The sequence below is a fragment of the Schistocerca nitens genome, chromosome 6 (assembly GCF_023898315.1).
Source record: "Schistocerca nitens isolate TAMUIC-IGC-003100 chromosome 6, iqSchNite1.1, whole genome shotgun sequence".
Taxonomy (NCBI): Eukaryota; Metazoa; Arthropoda; class Insecta; order Orthoptera; family Acrididae; genus Schistocerca; species Schistocerca nitens.
Genome location: NC_064619.1, coordinates 311,674,568 through 311,692,380, shown reverse-complemented (window position 1 = coordinate 311,692,380; position 17,813 = coordinate 311,674,568). Strand labels below are relative to the sequence as shown.

At 39.9% G+C, this 17,813-nt stretch overlaps 1 protein-coding gene across 3 annotated transcripts in view; it reads right to left on the bottom strand.

The window, feature by feature from the left end:
• LOC126262770 (uncharacterized) overlaps positions 1–17,813 on the bottom strand; it is a 152,980-nt gene that overhangs the window by 90,253 nt on the left and 44,914 nt on the right. For all 3 annotated transcript variants that reach the window (XM_049959583.1, XM_049959584.1, XM_049959585.1), the window contains exons 2-3: positions 12,030–12,156; positions 180–339 (exon numbers count right to left, since the gene is read on the bottom strand). In XM_049959583.1, coding sequence (XP_049815540.1) covers positions 180–339; positions 12,030–12,156 — 287 coding nt within the window. The remainder of the gene's footprint in view (positions 1–179; positions 340–12,029; positions 12,157–17,813) is intronic.

The window sequence follows — 17,813 nt, the reverse complement described above, 5'->3', positions numbered from 1 at the left end:
GATTTACTATTTATACCAATCCCCAAACAGAAGCATCTGCAAGAGCATTATCTGGCCATAATCAACTCCAAACTGAGCATTAATATGCAGTATCTTTTCTGAGGGTAACAAATGGAATTTATGATATTACAACATAGTGAACTCTGCTAAGTTGAAAATGACGCTGCAAATTGTGTTACCTGAAAGTCAACTGGATCAGGCTGAGGCTCTTGTGTTGTTGTCTTCTTGGTTGAAGTACTTATGAGCCCACGTAGATCAGCTATGAAAGCTTCATCATAAATACCTCTATCATCCCATACTTGAAATATCCTCAGTATTTTGGACTTCACCTTTTCTTCTCTGCAACATCAGGGAAATTTCTCAATAATGATTTCTAGATCAGTATTGTCCATGTTTATGTTCTATTTAGTGCTGTTCTAACTGGACATATCATATGTGCTACTTCATTCCACCCCGCATTAACAGTTCCTTCAATAACATCTGTTTTATTGCCATGTATAAATTCTTAGTTTTCGGCCACAAGTTTTTAAGCTAATTAATATTAGTGAATTCACCTTAACAAATGCCTCATTTCCCTTGTACTACAGCATGCAAGGATTTGAAGAAATGACTAACAGCCATAACTGCCAGTGACAGTAATGAAGAACTGAAATCGCAATATGTGTTATGAAGTTAATCTCTGATACAGATGCAGCTGAAGCTGCAGGATATCATGAATACATAATTATCATCAGTTCAAAGTATTTACTTTGGCAAATGAGGATACTTCAGGGTTTTATCTCACCAGCCATAGATTTCCCACCTAGTCACACACAATCTCATTAGACCTCTAGTACTAACGTAATGTTAATAATGTGTACACACACACACACACACACACACACACACACACACACACACACACACACACTGCTGTTGCTATTTCCTTTCTTACTTTTCAGGCTCTGGTAGTCTACGTATTTTACAGCTTTTCTTGTTATTCCGCACTTTCATCTCCCCTCTCCCCCTTGAACTGTATATTTTTACGAATGTAACCCCCCCCCCCTCCACACACACACACACACACACACACACACACACACACACCTAGTATCTCTCTCCCCTTCCCTCCCCAAATAAGCTTGTATTTGCTATAACAACTGCCTATATCTAACTTTCCAAACAGCTACTCTACTACTAATGCTTCATTTCTGATGTAGACATACACAGTTAGAGTCCACTGTTTAATATCATAACACGTTTCTTTGATCTATCTGCCAGATAACTTTGCTAGTACCATTTTACTACAATTCCCTTTTCTGTTTATTCCAATGGACAGCCTGAAAACAAGTTCCTTTCAAATTTGTTACACTATTTCTGGATAGATATGACTAATTATTGCAATTGAAGATGTACTGAATATGTTGATGTTAATTTGAATTTCTGTTTCTGTTGTTTTGTATGAAAAGTTTGCTTTAACTATTGGGCAAACAAGACTCGGCTTACAGCTAACGCCCAAACTGGCTCGATGACAAATGCAAGCCTTTAGAAGAACATACAACTAGAGTAAAGAGAGGTAAAAGCCTAAAGGAAAATTAAGATGACCTTCGGAGAAAAGAGAAGTATCTGTATGAATATAAAGAGCTCAGATGGAAAACCAGTCCTAAGCAAGGAAGAGAAAGCTGAACGATAGAAGGAATATACAGATGGGCTACACAAGGGAAATGAAACTGAACGAAATATTATAGAATGGGAAGAGAATGCAGATGAAGATGAGATGGGAGATATGATACTGTGAGCAGAACCTGAAAGAGGCTGAAAGATTCATCTGAACTACATATATCCTTGGCAGAGCCAGCCATGACAAAATTACTCAATCTAGCTTCCACGACGTACACCACAGGGTAAATACCTTCAGACTTCAAGAAGAGTCTAAGAATTCCAGTTCGAAAGAGAGCAGGTGCTGAGAGGTGCGAATGTTACTGAACTACCAGCTGCAAAAGTCATGGTTGCAAGATATGGACACAAATTATTCACAGAAGAATGGAAAAATGGGTGGACAATGATCTCAAGGAAGATCATTCCAAGTTCTGGAGAAATATAGGACCATGTGAGGCTATACTGACCCTATGAATTATCTAAGAAGATAGGTTAAAGAAAGGTTTACATTCATAGCATTTGTAAGCTATTGACAATTTTGACTGGAATACTGGACTTCTGAAGTTATTAGGGGTAAAATATAGGGAGCAAAAGGTTATATACAACCTATATATAAACTGAAGGCAGTTATAAGAGCTAAAGGGCATGAGAGGTAAGCATACATGATCTAATTTGTGCACTGATGAAACGTAAGGAAAATAAAGAAAAAATTAGAGAAGGAATTAAAGGTCAGGGAGAATAAATAATTCAAAGTTTGTCAATGACTTGGTAATCCTGTCGGAGACAGCAAAGGACTTCAAAGAGCAGCTGACAAGAATGATCTGTGTCTTGAAAGAAGGGTACAAAATGAACACCAACAAAAAGCAAAACAAGTGTAACAGAATGTAACAGAATTAAATCATGTGATGTTATGGGAATCAGATTAGGAAATGAGAAACTAAAAGTAATAGATGAGTTTTGCTGTTTGGTAATAAAAGAACTGAGAATGGCTGAAGTGGAAAGGATACAAAAGGTAGACTGGCAATGGCAAGAACAGTGTTTCTGAAGAAGAGAAATTTATTAACAACAAATAAAAATTTAAGCATTAGGAAGTGTTTGGCTATTTCACCTCATGAGAGAACACTTTGGTAGTGCTCATACATTGCCACAGAACTGACTGATTTTGATGAAACGTCTTAGAGAATGAAGGCACAGATCCACGTCAAAAACAGTATGCAGGAATGCATCAAAATTGTTCCTTAGTGGGCAGTTATTTTTCATTTTTGCTGAGGTAAATATTTTAGATGTTTATATACATACTGGATAGCTGACAAGCCAGACATAAATCTGACTGATCACTTTTTCGTCAACATTTAAAGCCATCTAACTAAGATACTACAATCTGCACTTTCACTGTCATCAAAAACTGTCTGAAATGGCCAAGGGTGACAATAAAGCATAAATTCACTTGCAATGTCTGTGCAGCACAGAGCAGCCGATACACTTTGCAGCATGTTGTCTGTCTGACTATCACTAACCAAAGTGGGCTGCAGCACGTTCTGTCTGCTATTTATTTGACTGGCATAATTCACAGGCAGGCAGCAGCTATGGTGCCAACACTGTAGTGGGACAAGACAGGTAGTTAATCTCATTTATTAAACTATAGTTGTATAACCAAAATATCATTCCTTTTAAAATGTACGGTAGCTACTACAACTACTTCTACTATTGAGAGATTCTTGGCCACACAATGCAATGGATGTATGAGAGGTATAGTAGCTCACTAACAGCCCATAAATGCCCCTGAAGAACAAAGGTGATGAATTTTGATCTCCTATTGAAGTAACCTGAAAGGAGATACCCTCCAAAGGACATTTAACGTCTTTGTGATTCAATGTCACAAATTTCCACTAATGGTAACATCATTAAATACTGGTTGTTTGCCAACTTAATAACCTGCGATTGTTCTGTTTTGTAATTTCTGATGATTGATTTCTATGCATCTGGATGCACTGAACCCAAAAATGACCTTAGTTCTGTTCCATCGTGCCAGAATTTTTTGCATATCGCAATTTGCCAAATGTAGTATATGTAAAACAAACAGACTTAATGGCAGAATGAAAGAGATTTGATTCATATAAAACAGATTATTTTGCAGTTTATAGTAGACAATAATATAACAGCACATGGAAAATAAAAAAACTGACTATTTTATTCATTGTGTCTATGTCCCTTCGGACCAGCCACGCTCTGTTTCAGGCTTTTCCGAGCCTGTGCTCTTCTGGGATCATCTCAGTGGAACATCCAGCAATGGTCCACTATCACTGCAGTATTCCATCTTCCTTGGTAACACTTTTTCATTTCTTTGATATCCTGATGGAATCTGTCACCCATCTCTTGATTAACAACACCCAGATTCTCAGGAAAGTAGTCCAAATGTGAACATAGAAAATGAACCTATAAACTTAAAGAACAGTCTAAATTTTGGTACTTCTGCAGCATAATCTCAGGGAATGGCTTTACATTCAGATCCTTTTTGTTGCCCAGAAACTTGACTGCTATGTCTTTAAAGGTGACCCAAGCTTCTTTAATAGCAACTTCTATTTCTTTTTCAAAATTTCCATCTTTGCAAAGTTTGCTAATTTTCAGATCTGTAAATACACCCTCTTTTAGTTTTGTGGCTGAGAGGGCTGAAAATTTGTTACAAATGTACTGGAAACATTTACCATCTTTTTGTAAGGCTTTCACGAATTGCTTCGTCAAGCCTAATTTAATACACAGAGGTGGAAGAACTTCGGTGACTCAATGAGAGGCTTTTGGAACATGTTTTTTACTCCAGGTTCCAACGAAGCACACTGTGGCCAATCTTTCTGTTCACAATGATTTTCCCTGTGTCTGCCATCCCACTCGCATAAAACACGAGGATACTTTGCATACCTGCTTTGCTGTCCAAGACTGATCAATATTACTTTGAGATCATCACACATGATCCACTTATGATCATCATACTTAATTTTCTGGAGAACAAACTGTAAACTGCCATACCATTCTTTTAAGTGTATAGAATGCCCTATGGGTACTGACGCATACTCATTTCTGTTGTGAAGCAGGACAACTTTAAGGCTTCGTTTCAATGAACTGATGAAGAGTCTATAATAAGTGCTTTTGTACAGAATACTGAATGTCTTAAACAGTCCACCCACATCATTGCAGAATACTACGCCTCTTCTAAAAAGTATGAATAAAATATTTTTCTCTGTACCTGAACCAGAAAAATGAAGCCTTAGCTGCGAGAAATTTCTTATTTTTAAGCCTTGAACCATGCAATTATGAAGCTTCTTAGGTCAGATGTAAGTTACAAATCAAATCATTCAGTTCAATTTGTGTAAATGATTGTGGTCAGAATTGACAGGTTCATACTCCTCTTCTTTATCTTCAGCTGCTTTACTTTATTCAATTTCTGAACCATCTACTTCCTCTTGATACCATTTCAAACACTAGATGTTTGCTTTTTAACATATATCTGTCGAAATAAACACGTCTGATCAAGGGGGACACATACAAATGGCTGTGCCAACAAAAACAGTTGAGATGTCCAATACGTTTAATGATGAAAGTGCTGCCATCTGTCAGTTTATGATGTCAATAATTCGTTTCCATCATAAACCAACATGACAGCATTTTCTACATATTGAAATTTGTCGGTACATTTTATATTTGTGAGTGGTTTTTTTTCACACATTTTGACAAATTGTAATTTGCATAAAAATCTGATGTAATGGGGAAAAAAGTAAGGTCATTTTTGGATTCAGCACACAAACACACACAGGAGTCCATCATCAAACTCGAAAAACATGATACAACCGAAAAAATGCAAGCCTGCGATAATCTGTGTGTATCACTAGTACCTGCACTACCAAGCCACAGTATTATCACCATCTCCTAGAAACGCTTAGCACATTATACATTTTTTTCTGCTTATGTCTTTCTACATTTCTTTTATTTGCCACTCTATCAATACTGTGAGTTATGTCAACTAGGAAAGTTATGTGCTGACCATCTTCTGTATATGTTTGGAACAGGAACCGGAATATTTACTTATTTTAGATTCAATTAGCTCTACTTCTAACTTTTGTTGGGTTGTTTTGTTTCTTATGTTATCTGCCCTTCAGTAATCTCTTTTCATTCCACAAAATTTCACTCTTATATTTTGTATTTTACATAAATTTCTTTAGGTGTGTACCTAGCAGTAACTCCCATCTATCAGTACTGGAGGAACCTAAGTTTTATCGATTTTACTCTCATTTTTGTCTGCTTTTATATTGCAACATGTTATGGATGGTGACACACATAAATCCAAATGTAGTCATTTTTATACCCAGATTTTTATTACTGTCTGGCCCGTCTGATAGCCCAAACAGCTGAAGAACAAACTTCTTCCAAAACCACATTGTGCAACTGCTCTTTGACCCAGAAAACGTAACAGGCAGTGATTTCAATATCGTATTGGTTACACAGATGATTTTTTAACGGGTGAGCTGCTTATTGTATATTATCTCTTTCTTTCACTATTAACACACTGTCTGCAAAAAAAAACAGACATGCAAGGAGATTAACAGTATCCACTACAAAGTTCATTTCAGTCAATGCTGACAAAATTGTTTACCAGTTCTACCACTATCAACTGCCTCATCATCATCAACAGCCCATAAATATTGCTCAGGCTGCTCTAGTAGGCGCCTCAATGAGTACTTAACTCCTAGCATGTTTTGACACAGCCATCAACTAAGCACTATTTATGAGCTATTGATAATGACAACTGAAACAGGTATAGCCACAAAACAATTGTGACCGTTAACTGAAATAAACCTTATTGTCTATTTTTGTGCAGACAATGCCCTAATAGTGAAGGAGAGAGATAATTTGCAATAAGCAGTTCACCAACTGACATTTTATAGCAAAAAGTAATGTGCTTACTGATGCTCTCAGACAATAACAGGCCAACATGAACAAACTACTAATGTCTGTAGGGATTTTGCATACTAATATGGAGGTACAGAAATAAATATAGAGAGATGTAAGAAAAAATAATCACTGATTTGTGAATGATTTGCATGTCTCAGTGGTGGAAGGGTATAGTGGGTGGACTACTGTCAACCAGTGTGAATACATATGGTACCACTGACACTTTGGGAGTGAATGCCAGATATGACAGTGGATGCAGGCCAACTGACTTGCTACTACAGACCACATCACAAATAAACAAATCATCCAATGGGCTTCCAACGTTGTGACTATCACAACAATTTGTTGAAAACTGTTGCAAGTGGGGACCTGAACCTATATTAATGGCACAGAATCGACATAAAAGAATCAAATTTGCCTAGAATATAAAAGTGTTAAACATGAGTTTCTCCCAGCAGTTCAAATGATTAAGGACCTTACAGGAACGCTTCCAGGTAACAATTACAATACCCCACCATTTTCACGGTACAAATGCATGAGAGATGACTGAGCATGTCAGTTTAAATTCTCAGTGGGCTGGGGTGCACAGATGTGAAAATTAAACAATGGTACAAAAAGTTACATAACACAAGTAAACAACTAGTGCCACAACACAACTGCAACATGACTAATGACAGGCATTATTAATACTGAAACTTTAACTAACATCAAGGGCATTTATAACACTTAACTCCATCCCTCTGCTGCTTAAACTGGGGTAGAGCCAGGCCCCTTGCTGAATTTAGGGAAAAAAAGCTCTATCTGTATTTATAAGGTCACTTGTTAGTATAATCTCAATAGTTTCCTCAATAACATTAGTCTTTGGGTGTACGGTTGGTGCCTTATGATACAACCACACAATAGAGAACTGCACGCTGCCTCTGTCAATGCATCAGCAACACAACCGCAGCCCAATTCACCTGCGTAAGTCGATGCAGTACTTGGGGGTACCACATCTGCCGGATACAGTACTGCTGTGCCTTGCCACATGATATTAGGCTAACTTCCTAGTATCCCTCCACCAGACTGCCTTTGAGGGATGCTTCCATATGGCCTGCCAGTCAATGTGACTTCCAGGGTTGATATCAACACACTACTTCGAAGTGCCACAAGCATATTCCTCAGAACATAGGACTTCATCAGGGTAGCCTGTACCAACCGTGCCTACAATACAGTTTCTTGATCATAACAGAAACTTTCAATTTCAAGAACTGTTACGGTATTAGTGACAATCTTTCATAGGATTACAATAATCTTTACTTTGCCTTCAATTGGAAGCTGTTTCAATTGCTCAATGTTATATCATGTACTTTCCGTGTTCTAATAAAGTACTACTGTCTTTGGCCACCTGGCCATCTTTCACTTCTTATGTGTCCATCACCCACAGAGGGATACTACAATGGCGACAAGGGTAAACATTTCACGAGGGTAAACATTTCATGACTCTTCTGTCTCTGCAACTTTGTTCCCAACGTCTCGTGCTCAACTAGGTAGCCTTCCTCTCTGAGTCCCCCCCCCCCTTCCACATTCGAATGATGTAGTTACTGTTTCCTTTGGCTTGCATTTGACTGTGCACACTTTTTCTCTTTCAATTTCCATGATTTTATATCTTATTGTTAATTGTTTTGCCTTGCCTCTGTCTCATACAAGTGCAGCTTCATTTGTTAGTTCTCATGTTTTTCTTTTTGCGACATTTCACCATCCCCCCCCCCCCCCCCCATGTCTGCCCAGCAGCTGCCCGCCATGCTTATGCCTTCTGCCAGAACCCAGTCGCAATGGCCAACCTTCCTTCCTCGGTAGCGCAACACCCTGGGCTCCACCTACCACCTACAGCTGAAGACGAGGCATCCGCATCAGCCAACCCACTGGGAATTTCATTTGGACTGCCACCAAGTCCTCTCAATCCGTTACTGCCTGGCCATTCCCATCAGCACTCTTGCATCCCAATAGCCACCACTGGTTTGAGTGCCTGTTTCCCATTGGATGCTGTCCTCCCGGCCAGCTTGCATCAGTGTTACACAGTACGCCTTGCGGCCACAGTGCTGGGGTGCCCTGTTCCAATGTTGCCTGTCCTGTGGCTTCCAGCCCTGGTGTCACCTCATGTTCCAACACCAGTAGCACTCTCCATATCGCCAGCACACATGCACCATCCTCCACCGTTAGTTCCTGTCTGGTGTTTCCTGTGGCATAGACTCCAGCCTCCTGTAATCTATCACCTTTTCAGAAAGAAAGAGGAATGTCCCTATCCTCTGTCGTCCCTGCTGTCCAGTCCTTGTCTCCTCTGAATGCGTGCTCCTTTACTCCATTGTCCTTTCTGCCTATTGCCAGTTTTCCACCCACTTCCTCCGTGTCCTAAGTCCTTCCCTGGACTCTTCCTCTTCTGAGCTTGACTTTCATATGTCTAATGCACTGGGTTTCTTCTCTGACAGGCACCTTCATGGCGTGCCACATGCTTTCTTCTGGTCCCTGCTCTGCACAGTTTCATCCTGGTTGCAAGTCAGGGATGTTACTGATCTTGGTCACCTCCTGTGTGCTCCAGAGTCTTCTCCTCATCACAAAGTGCCAATGTCTTCTCTCTAGGACACCATCTCCAGACCTTTGGTTGGACTTCACTGGCACTCCTGTTCTCTAGTCCTGGAAGTTTTGTCGCAAACCTGGCCTCGCCAAGTCATGCTGTCTTTGATGGCTTAGTTGCCTTTCTCGACAATGACTTTGCCTGATTACTGTTTCCCCCCACAGGTACACTTTTCCTGGACGGCTCCACCGTTTTCTCCATGGGTAAGAAGTTGTCATATCTCTGCCTTTCTTCTCTACCACAACCACCATCTATGCAGCGAGGTGCCTCTGGTATCTTCTCGGAATGATGAAAGAGGAATGTGGCATACGGCTGGTGCCTTATGAGACAGCCACACACCACACCACAAAGGACTGAGGGCAGGTTGCCGCTCTCTCAAGGCATTTGCACTGCAACTGCAGACCACTCTGCCTGCGACGGCTGCTGCAGTATTTGGGGCCACCACATCTGCCACATACAGCACTGCTGTGCCAGCACTACGAGCCACCTGATACTAGCCAAATTTCCTATTATTCCTCTGCCAGATAGCATTTCTAGGATGCCACCTAGCAGCTTAGCAGTCAATGTGAGTTCCAGCCTCAACTTAACAACATCCTACTTCGGAAGTGCCATCAGTATATTCCTCAGAGTACTGTGCACCCCATCAGAATCTAGGACAACGCCAATGCAGCCTATACTGACCATGCGTCTGGCAGTGTTTCTCAATCGTGACTGACTGAGTGCTCAACTTGCATCTTGAAGTATTTGTGACAATCTTTTATTACATCAGGACAATCTTTACATTGATTTCACTCAGAAGCTGTTTCAGTTGCTCAATGTTATTGCGTACTTTCTGTGTTTTAATACAGTTCTACTGTTCTTAGCTACCTGGACACCACTTTCTTCTTGTGTGTGCATCACTCGCAATGGGGTACTACAAGTACAATAACCGAAACAGAATCTCTGTGTTGTCATTTGGCTTCAAGCAAGTGGGAATTTGCAGTTTTTTATTTTTCAATCAACTGAATTTAATGCAAACCAATATTAAGTTCTTTATGCGGGTGGAAATGGATGGCTGTCTTCCCTTCCTCGTGTTGGTCAGGATGAAAGGTGATGGTATGTTATTACATGCAATTTATGGGAAGTCAACTGCACAATGAATTTTATTTTCAGGCTGACAGTTGTTAATAACCATTTCAGCATGAAGAGATACTTCATATCTTGGTTCATAGGTCCTATACCATTTGAGACCCTGTTAAGTTTGTCAGGAGAGTTACTCCACTCTGATGTTACCTTTCACCACAGTGGGTATAGTGCAATCTATAAGGGGTGCATTATGCTATCAACCAACTGTGAATGAGAACAATGATGTGGCATTTAAGTCTACATCTTGTTTGCCTCATGCAGGTAGTCCTTCCAGCACAAACAGTTGTATTCTGCAAAAACACAGTGTTCAGCTTTTTTTCCTGTCCTCTTAAGATTAGGGCCCGTTTAGGATCTGTAAAGGAAATTCTGGTTTGCCTAAGCAGGTGTCTACTTTATCCCCTGCAGCTCAGACATGTCACACCATAGTCAGGCTATTAGAACTGTTGTGCAGGGAATAAAGTCACATGTTTACAGTAGTCAGACATATCTTTGATTGTAAAACTGTCTTGGTACTGTTGATCCCATGGAGTATAACAACACAGAAATTCTGACTTGCGCTTCTAATTACTGGACTAGTGTCACTAAGGAATCTGTTAAGATTAGATTAACAAGTGATATATTGAGATTTTGCCTAAATTCTGTTTGGAATATTTCTCTTACTGATTAAACAACATGAGGGGAGAGTTAACAGTATTTGCTCACTTATTTATTGTTGGTTAATGCTTCACTAATAATAATGTTGGCTTTGGGTGTGTATGGCACTAGTTGTTATTGGTGTGTGTGTGTGTGTGTGTGTGTGTGTGTGTGTGTGTTGTTGTTGTTGTTGTTGTTGTTGTTGTCCTGCTGGTTTTCGCTGCAGAGGTGCTCTGGTCACCAACAGTTAAAACTCCCGTGCATAGCAATCTTTTGCATTTGTACCTTGAAAATGACAGGGCAGTTTTTGAAGACATTGTTCACCTGCATTCCTGTAAGTCATTTTAACCGTTTTAAGGTTGGACTACAGCAAACTGACAATATGTAGCATTCTCCAATGAGTCAAATCGACTGCTTCATAGCAGAACAAATGAATACTCTGCAACCATTAAGACATAATGTGAAAGAGATAGCATTATGTTCCAGGAATGTGTTTTCACAGCATTTACCAGGATCATTAATCCATAGGGAGGATATTCACATCAGATTTGTGTATGAGTCCATCGACTGAGATCAAGTTTTCCAATACATGGTGTATGCTTGCCCTCAGGGAGATGAAATTTTAAAGCAAGATGATGTACCTGTCAATACTGGTAGAAGTGATTGAGAATGGTTGGAAGAACACAATCAAAATTTGACTTCGCTGACCAGCATATTCTCTAGATTGGCATATTTGCTGTGCATATTTCCTGACAATGATCAGGAAGTAATTACTTAGAAATCTGATGGTTTCTTCCAAAATAGACTTTTTACAATATTTACACTTTCTTCAGAGACTTTCCTAGATTTCATATTATTGACAATATAAGAAAATACACACTGCAAAGAACTTTTTACACTTCGCTACTTTGATGATATCTCAATATTTGTATACAGCAATGACCAAGACTAGTTTGCACATTGTTTTATGACATTTCAGTGCATCTTAATTATAAATAGATTTTACGCCTTGTAAGTCTGAAAATGATAAATAAATCACATACAAAACACAGCGCAAAACTAATATTAAACCTACCTGACCATTGTCGTTGCCCTTTGCAGGGCAGTACCCCAACTTTCCACAAACTCATAATTCTTCCGCTTGCTGTACTGTATGACATCATTTGCCAAATAGAAAAGTGTAACTCGATGCTCGACTTTTACTGAAAAAATTCGAAAAGAAGTTAATTTTATTCACACAATAATAACAGCAAAGAAAAACTATTTAGGATAGTGTCTGTGATCTGATTATCACTACAGATTCACAAAAAGTTAAGTTTTCCTTCCACTTACAAACAACAAACATTATTTCAGTCCATGACAGTCAGAAGTAAACATAATCTTCAACCTTGCACACATAAGGGTTCAGAAAGAAATTTCAATAATATCTCCATTAAGTCCATGAAAGACTTGTTTTGAACAACACTACAAATACACAACATAAAAAGGAATTGCAAGGCCAAGAAAGATTTGTGCAACATAACCAAAAGTTGGTAGGTGTGTTTCTACATCTGAAAGCTGACATCTGTTCAAATTTCTGGACAGTCACTGGGAGCACCACTATAAGGATGCAAATCAGGTTTGCTTTACATATTATACACACTGTACCAGTTGTGAGCATCAGTTACCTTTGAGATTCGATTGCTAAGTTTACGTTAGTCAAGAACACCTTTAAAATGACAAAAACGCTATTATCAGCACCTCACTGATTTCGAACAAGGCTGTGGAATAGGGCTATGAGAAGCTGGATGTCCCTCCTGCAATACTGAAGAAAGACCTGGCAGGAATGTAGCCACTGTACATTTTTGCTGGCAGCGACAGTCACAGGAATGTTCAATCGCAGGAAGAGCAAGCTTCGGATGGCCAAATGGCTATACCAAGAGGAAAGACCATCATGTTTGGTGTACAGCATTGGCAAATTGTACTGCATCTGCAGCAGTAATTTGAGCATCAGTTGGTAACACAATGACTATTACAAATTAGTTACTTCAAGGACAGCTCTGAGACATATGCCCTGTAGCGTGCTTTCCACCAATCCCAAACCACTGCCATCTGCAACTTCAATAGTGTCAATCGAGAGTGCATTAGAGGGCAGGGTGGAGGTCTGTTGTGTTTTGTGATGAAAACTGGTTCTCTCTTAGTGCCAGTGATGGCCGCGCATTGGTTAGATGGAGCCCAGTTGGGCCTGGGACCACCAACCTGTCTGCATGCTAGACACACTGAACCTATACCTGGAGTTTCGGTCTTGGGTGCAATTTCATATGACAGCAGAAGCACTCTTGTGGTTATATGACACACCACGATGGCAAATTTGTACATCGATCTGGTGATTCAACCTGCTGTGCTGCCATTCATGAACAGCATTCTAGAGGGTTTTTCCCAAAAGGATAAAACTAGCATACGTAACACTGCTGTAACTGAACATGCACAGAGTGTCGACACGTTGCCTTGGCCTGCTCGATCACCAGAACTGTCTCCAATCGAGCACATAGAGGACATCATTGGACGACAAATCCAGCGTGATCCACAAACAGCATTAACCATTCCTGTAGTGACCAACCAAGTGCAACAGGCATGGAAACCCGTCCCACAAATTGACATCCAGCGTCTGTTGGTTGGTTGATTTGGAGGAAGGGACCAAACAGCAAGGTCATCAGTCCCATCAGATTAGGGAGGGATGCTGAAGGATGTTGGCTGCACCCTTTCAAAGGAACCATCCCGGCATTTGCATGAAGAAATTTAGGAAAACCATTGGAAACCAAAGTCAGGATGGCCAGACACGGGTTTGAACTGTTGTCCTTCCGAACGCGAGTCCAGTGTGCTAACCACTGTGCCACCTCACTCAATCCAGTACCTATAAAACGCAATTTTGTACACATGTCTGCATGCTTACATTCAATATTCTGGTAGTTGCACCAATTATTAATGTACTAGCACTTCACATTAGCAATGGTTTATCTCATGCTTACATTATCCTGTGATCTTGCAATATTAATACTTAAATATGTTGCCTAGACAAATATATTCCTGAAATTTTATTACTCTACATTAATTATTTTTTGGTGTTGTGGTTTTTTTCTGTCAAGAGTATAATGTCTCACAACATAACTACAAAAGTTTTTCATTTTTCATTAAAACTTCTGGAATTTACAAAAAAACAGTGAATTTAAGATGAAAGAATAAACTAAATATTATGTCAAAGAAATAAAAAATGTATCTAGCTTAAGGATGAACATCAATATACTTTTATCCATAATGAACTCAATCACGGGAAAAAGGAACATAATGACACCAACTGTGATTCATTACAGTTTCCAATTATGGTGGTTTATTTCAGTAGCTGACAACAATGGCAGGGCGTGCACTAGTATTACTGCAGATGTAACAGCATTTAAAATACCAGACAGAGAAAAATTTTAAGTGGAAAAGTAACAACAGAATGTTATAACTGACACGTAACTGTGAACCTTGTTGGCTTGGCTTTAAATTCCCTTTAGATTGCTGTTGGCCCTACTCCATATGTAAAGTGGATGGTATTCACTTCCTACCTATATTGTATTCCTGTATTAATTATATATACACTTTACTCTTACAATACATAACAGCATTTATGTCTCATCCAGGTTTTCTCATTTACTTCTGGAGCTCTGTATTTTCACATTCACTATTTCAGTGAATAGAGGTATTTCTAGCTATTAAGTTTAAAGCAACTCATACATATACAGTATCTGATCAAAAGTATCTGAACACCTACTAGTGGACATTAATATGGAGTGTATCAACTCTTTACCTTTACAACAGCTTGAACTCTGCTGGGGGCAGTTTCAATGAGATGTCTGAATGTCTGTACAGAAATGACAGCAAATCGTTCCTCATGAAACAAAACCATAGGAAATAGTGAAGTTGGATGCTAGGGTCTGGAGTGATGTCAATGTTCTAACTCACCCCACAGGTGTTCCACTCAGTTCAGGTTAGGAGTCTTGGTAGGCCAGTCCACTACGGGTATGTTATTGAATATAAACCACTGCCTCACAGATGCTGCTTTATGACACAGCGAATTGTCATGCTGATACGATCAATCATCGTGCTCGAACTGTTCCTCTGCTGTATGCAGTACACAATGCTGCAAAATGTGTTACATCCTTCTGCATTTAGAAATTTCTTAAGCACAATACGGTAACCACGCCCTAACCACAAAAAACATACCAATACTGTAATTTCACCTCCTCCATACTTCATCGTTGGCACTATTCGTGATAGCAGGGTAACCTTTCCCAGGTTTTTGCCAATCTCTAACTCTTTCATCAGTTGCCACTGGATATAGCGTGATTCATCTCTCCAAATCACTCATTTACAGTTGTACATTGTATGGTGGCATCATTCTTTACATCACTTCAGGTGTGCACTGACTACAAAAAAGTGTGGCTTATGAGAAGAGTCTTAACCACTGTACCCCGTTCTTTTTAACTTATTGTGCACAGTTCCTGTGCTTGCTGAAATGCTGGTAGCACTTTTGATCTCACCAGTGACTCCTTCTGTTGATTTCATGCAATTTTTTACTGCTACTCTATAGAACGCTGGACAATTCCTGTCCGTCCTTTTTTTATACTGGTGGGCCCATCTCTTGTGACATCTAGTGGTCAATTCTGCATTAAATAGGGGTGTTCAGACACTCCTGATAGATAGGAAAGTGCAGAGAACATATTGGGAGTGGAAGATATGGACAAAAGGGGTGGAAAACAATGGATATTCAATTTCTCACTAAAATCACATTTTAATATTGGTAAAGTATAACAAATTCCCAATACAGACAGCTGCATGATTTATAGGGTGAAGCAAAATGCTGCAAATTTTAAACTATTACATAGCAGCAAGATTTTTCTTCAGAAATTTTAAGGATGAGTGCCAAAAACTTTCAGGTAATGGAAATGTGAATGACAAATCTAAGGTCTTAGTTGAAATGGTGTGTCTGCTCAAACAAAACACTTCTGAAGAACAGCATTCTGCAATTTGATTTTTACTTTCAGGAAGTGTACAAGCATTAGAAATATTCTTTTGGGTGAATAAATAATAATATTTTTTACACTTCACAATCTTCAAAGTGCCTAACTGTAATTGTTATATACCTCGGCAATGCTTTTTAGTGGGTTAATCACATCTGAAGATGGTACGGTGAATACTGAAACCAGTAATGTGAATATCATATATTTGTGAGTGATTGTGACATAATAAATTATAATAGAAACTTCCTGCACTCTCATTTATTTTGAAGTCATTATTAGTGTATCATGAGATCCAATCCGCTTGCCTCCAGTGGCTCCCACAGTGTTCGCCCTTGTCCACCCCCAGCCTCTTTCACTTATCTGTATGTGTTTCTGCATGTCTTTGATGTACTTTTTATGCATCTTTTCTCTTATCCAGCTCCTCTCACAACCATCAACACCTATTTTGCCCATTACCACATCTTTCCCATTTTCTTTACAGTGTTCCTGCCATAATGGATCACTGCTTCATCTTTCTGCACGAGTTCAGAAGGTACCCTTTTCCCTGGCTAAAGCCCAGTCCCATATCCTAATTCCCAAATGCTGCCTAAACCATGGGTCCTCCAAATTGCCTAACCATAAAAATTCCTTTCCCTGGATCCCATCCCTCATTTCACAATGATCTTCACCTTTTCGAATACTGCCAGTCCCTGGTACTGCAAAAATGCATCTCCATGACACAGGCATCCCAGAATTACCTCTGTTCCCTCCGCAAGATACTACTACTGTGCAACCCCTACTCTATATCTCACATCTCTGAAATTGTGTTCCTTTCTCTCTAGCACACCTGGAGGAGCATTCCAAAAACCACCCCCATAACTTATCTAACCAGCTAATATTCTACTGCCATGTCGGGACCCCACTCTACAACCCCTATCCTATCCACTGTGTTCCTCCTCATCCACCTCTCACAGCACCTAAACCTCACCAACTTGCCACATCCATCAAAACTCCCTACCAACACTCCACAAAATCCAGAGCTGAAACATTCCCATAATGCTGTTGCATTAACATTCCCACCAAAACACTCAGCTCCATACAAGTTTCAGTTCTATTCATAGGCCTCTTCTTTAGCCCTACACCCAGACTTGTCAAAAATCTACTCCCCTTCTCTAGATACCTCCAATGGAAGCACTTCTCTGTCGCCAATCCTTCCAACCTGATTTCAACACTGAACCCTGCCTCTCATACCACTATCCAACCGTGATAACATCCTCCTTCCAGCAACCACCCGGTGGTCACCTTCCCAACTTAGCATCACCATCCTTCCGCAGGTTCTTCACTAAAGAGTACCAACCTTTCAGCAAAAGAAAGAATAGCCATACACAACCTCAAAACAAATCCAGACTTAATCATCCTACCTACAGACAAAGATTCCACCGCTGTTGTTATGAATAGCAGTGACTACCTGGCAGAAGACCTCTGCCAATTACCTGATTCCTCCACCTATAAACTCAACCCTAGTGATCCCATCCCAGAAGTCCAACTCAACCTCCAATCCCTGCTTAGAGCCTTAGTCCCCTGCCAGAATCTCTCCCCCAAAGCTATTTCCCTTCTCATCACTATGACTCTCCATACGCGCACCTTCTACATGTCCCATTGCGGCTGGTTATTATTCCCCCATTGAAAGAATTTTGGCCCTCACTGACCAACACCTCCTACCAATTGCCCATAATCTAGCCTCCCACATCAAAGATACCAACCACTTCCTTCACCGACTCTCCACCATCCCCACCCCTTTACCTATTGGATCCCTACTTGTCACTGTTGACACCACC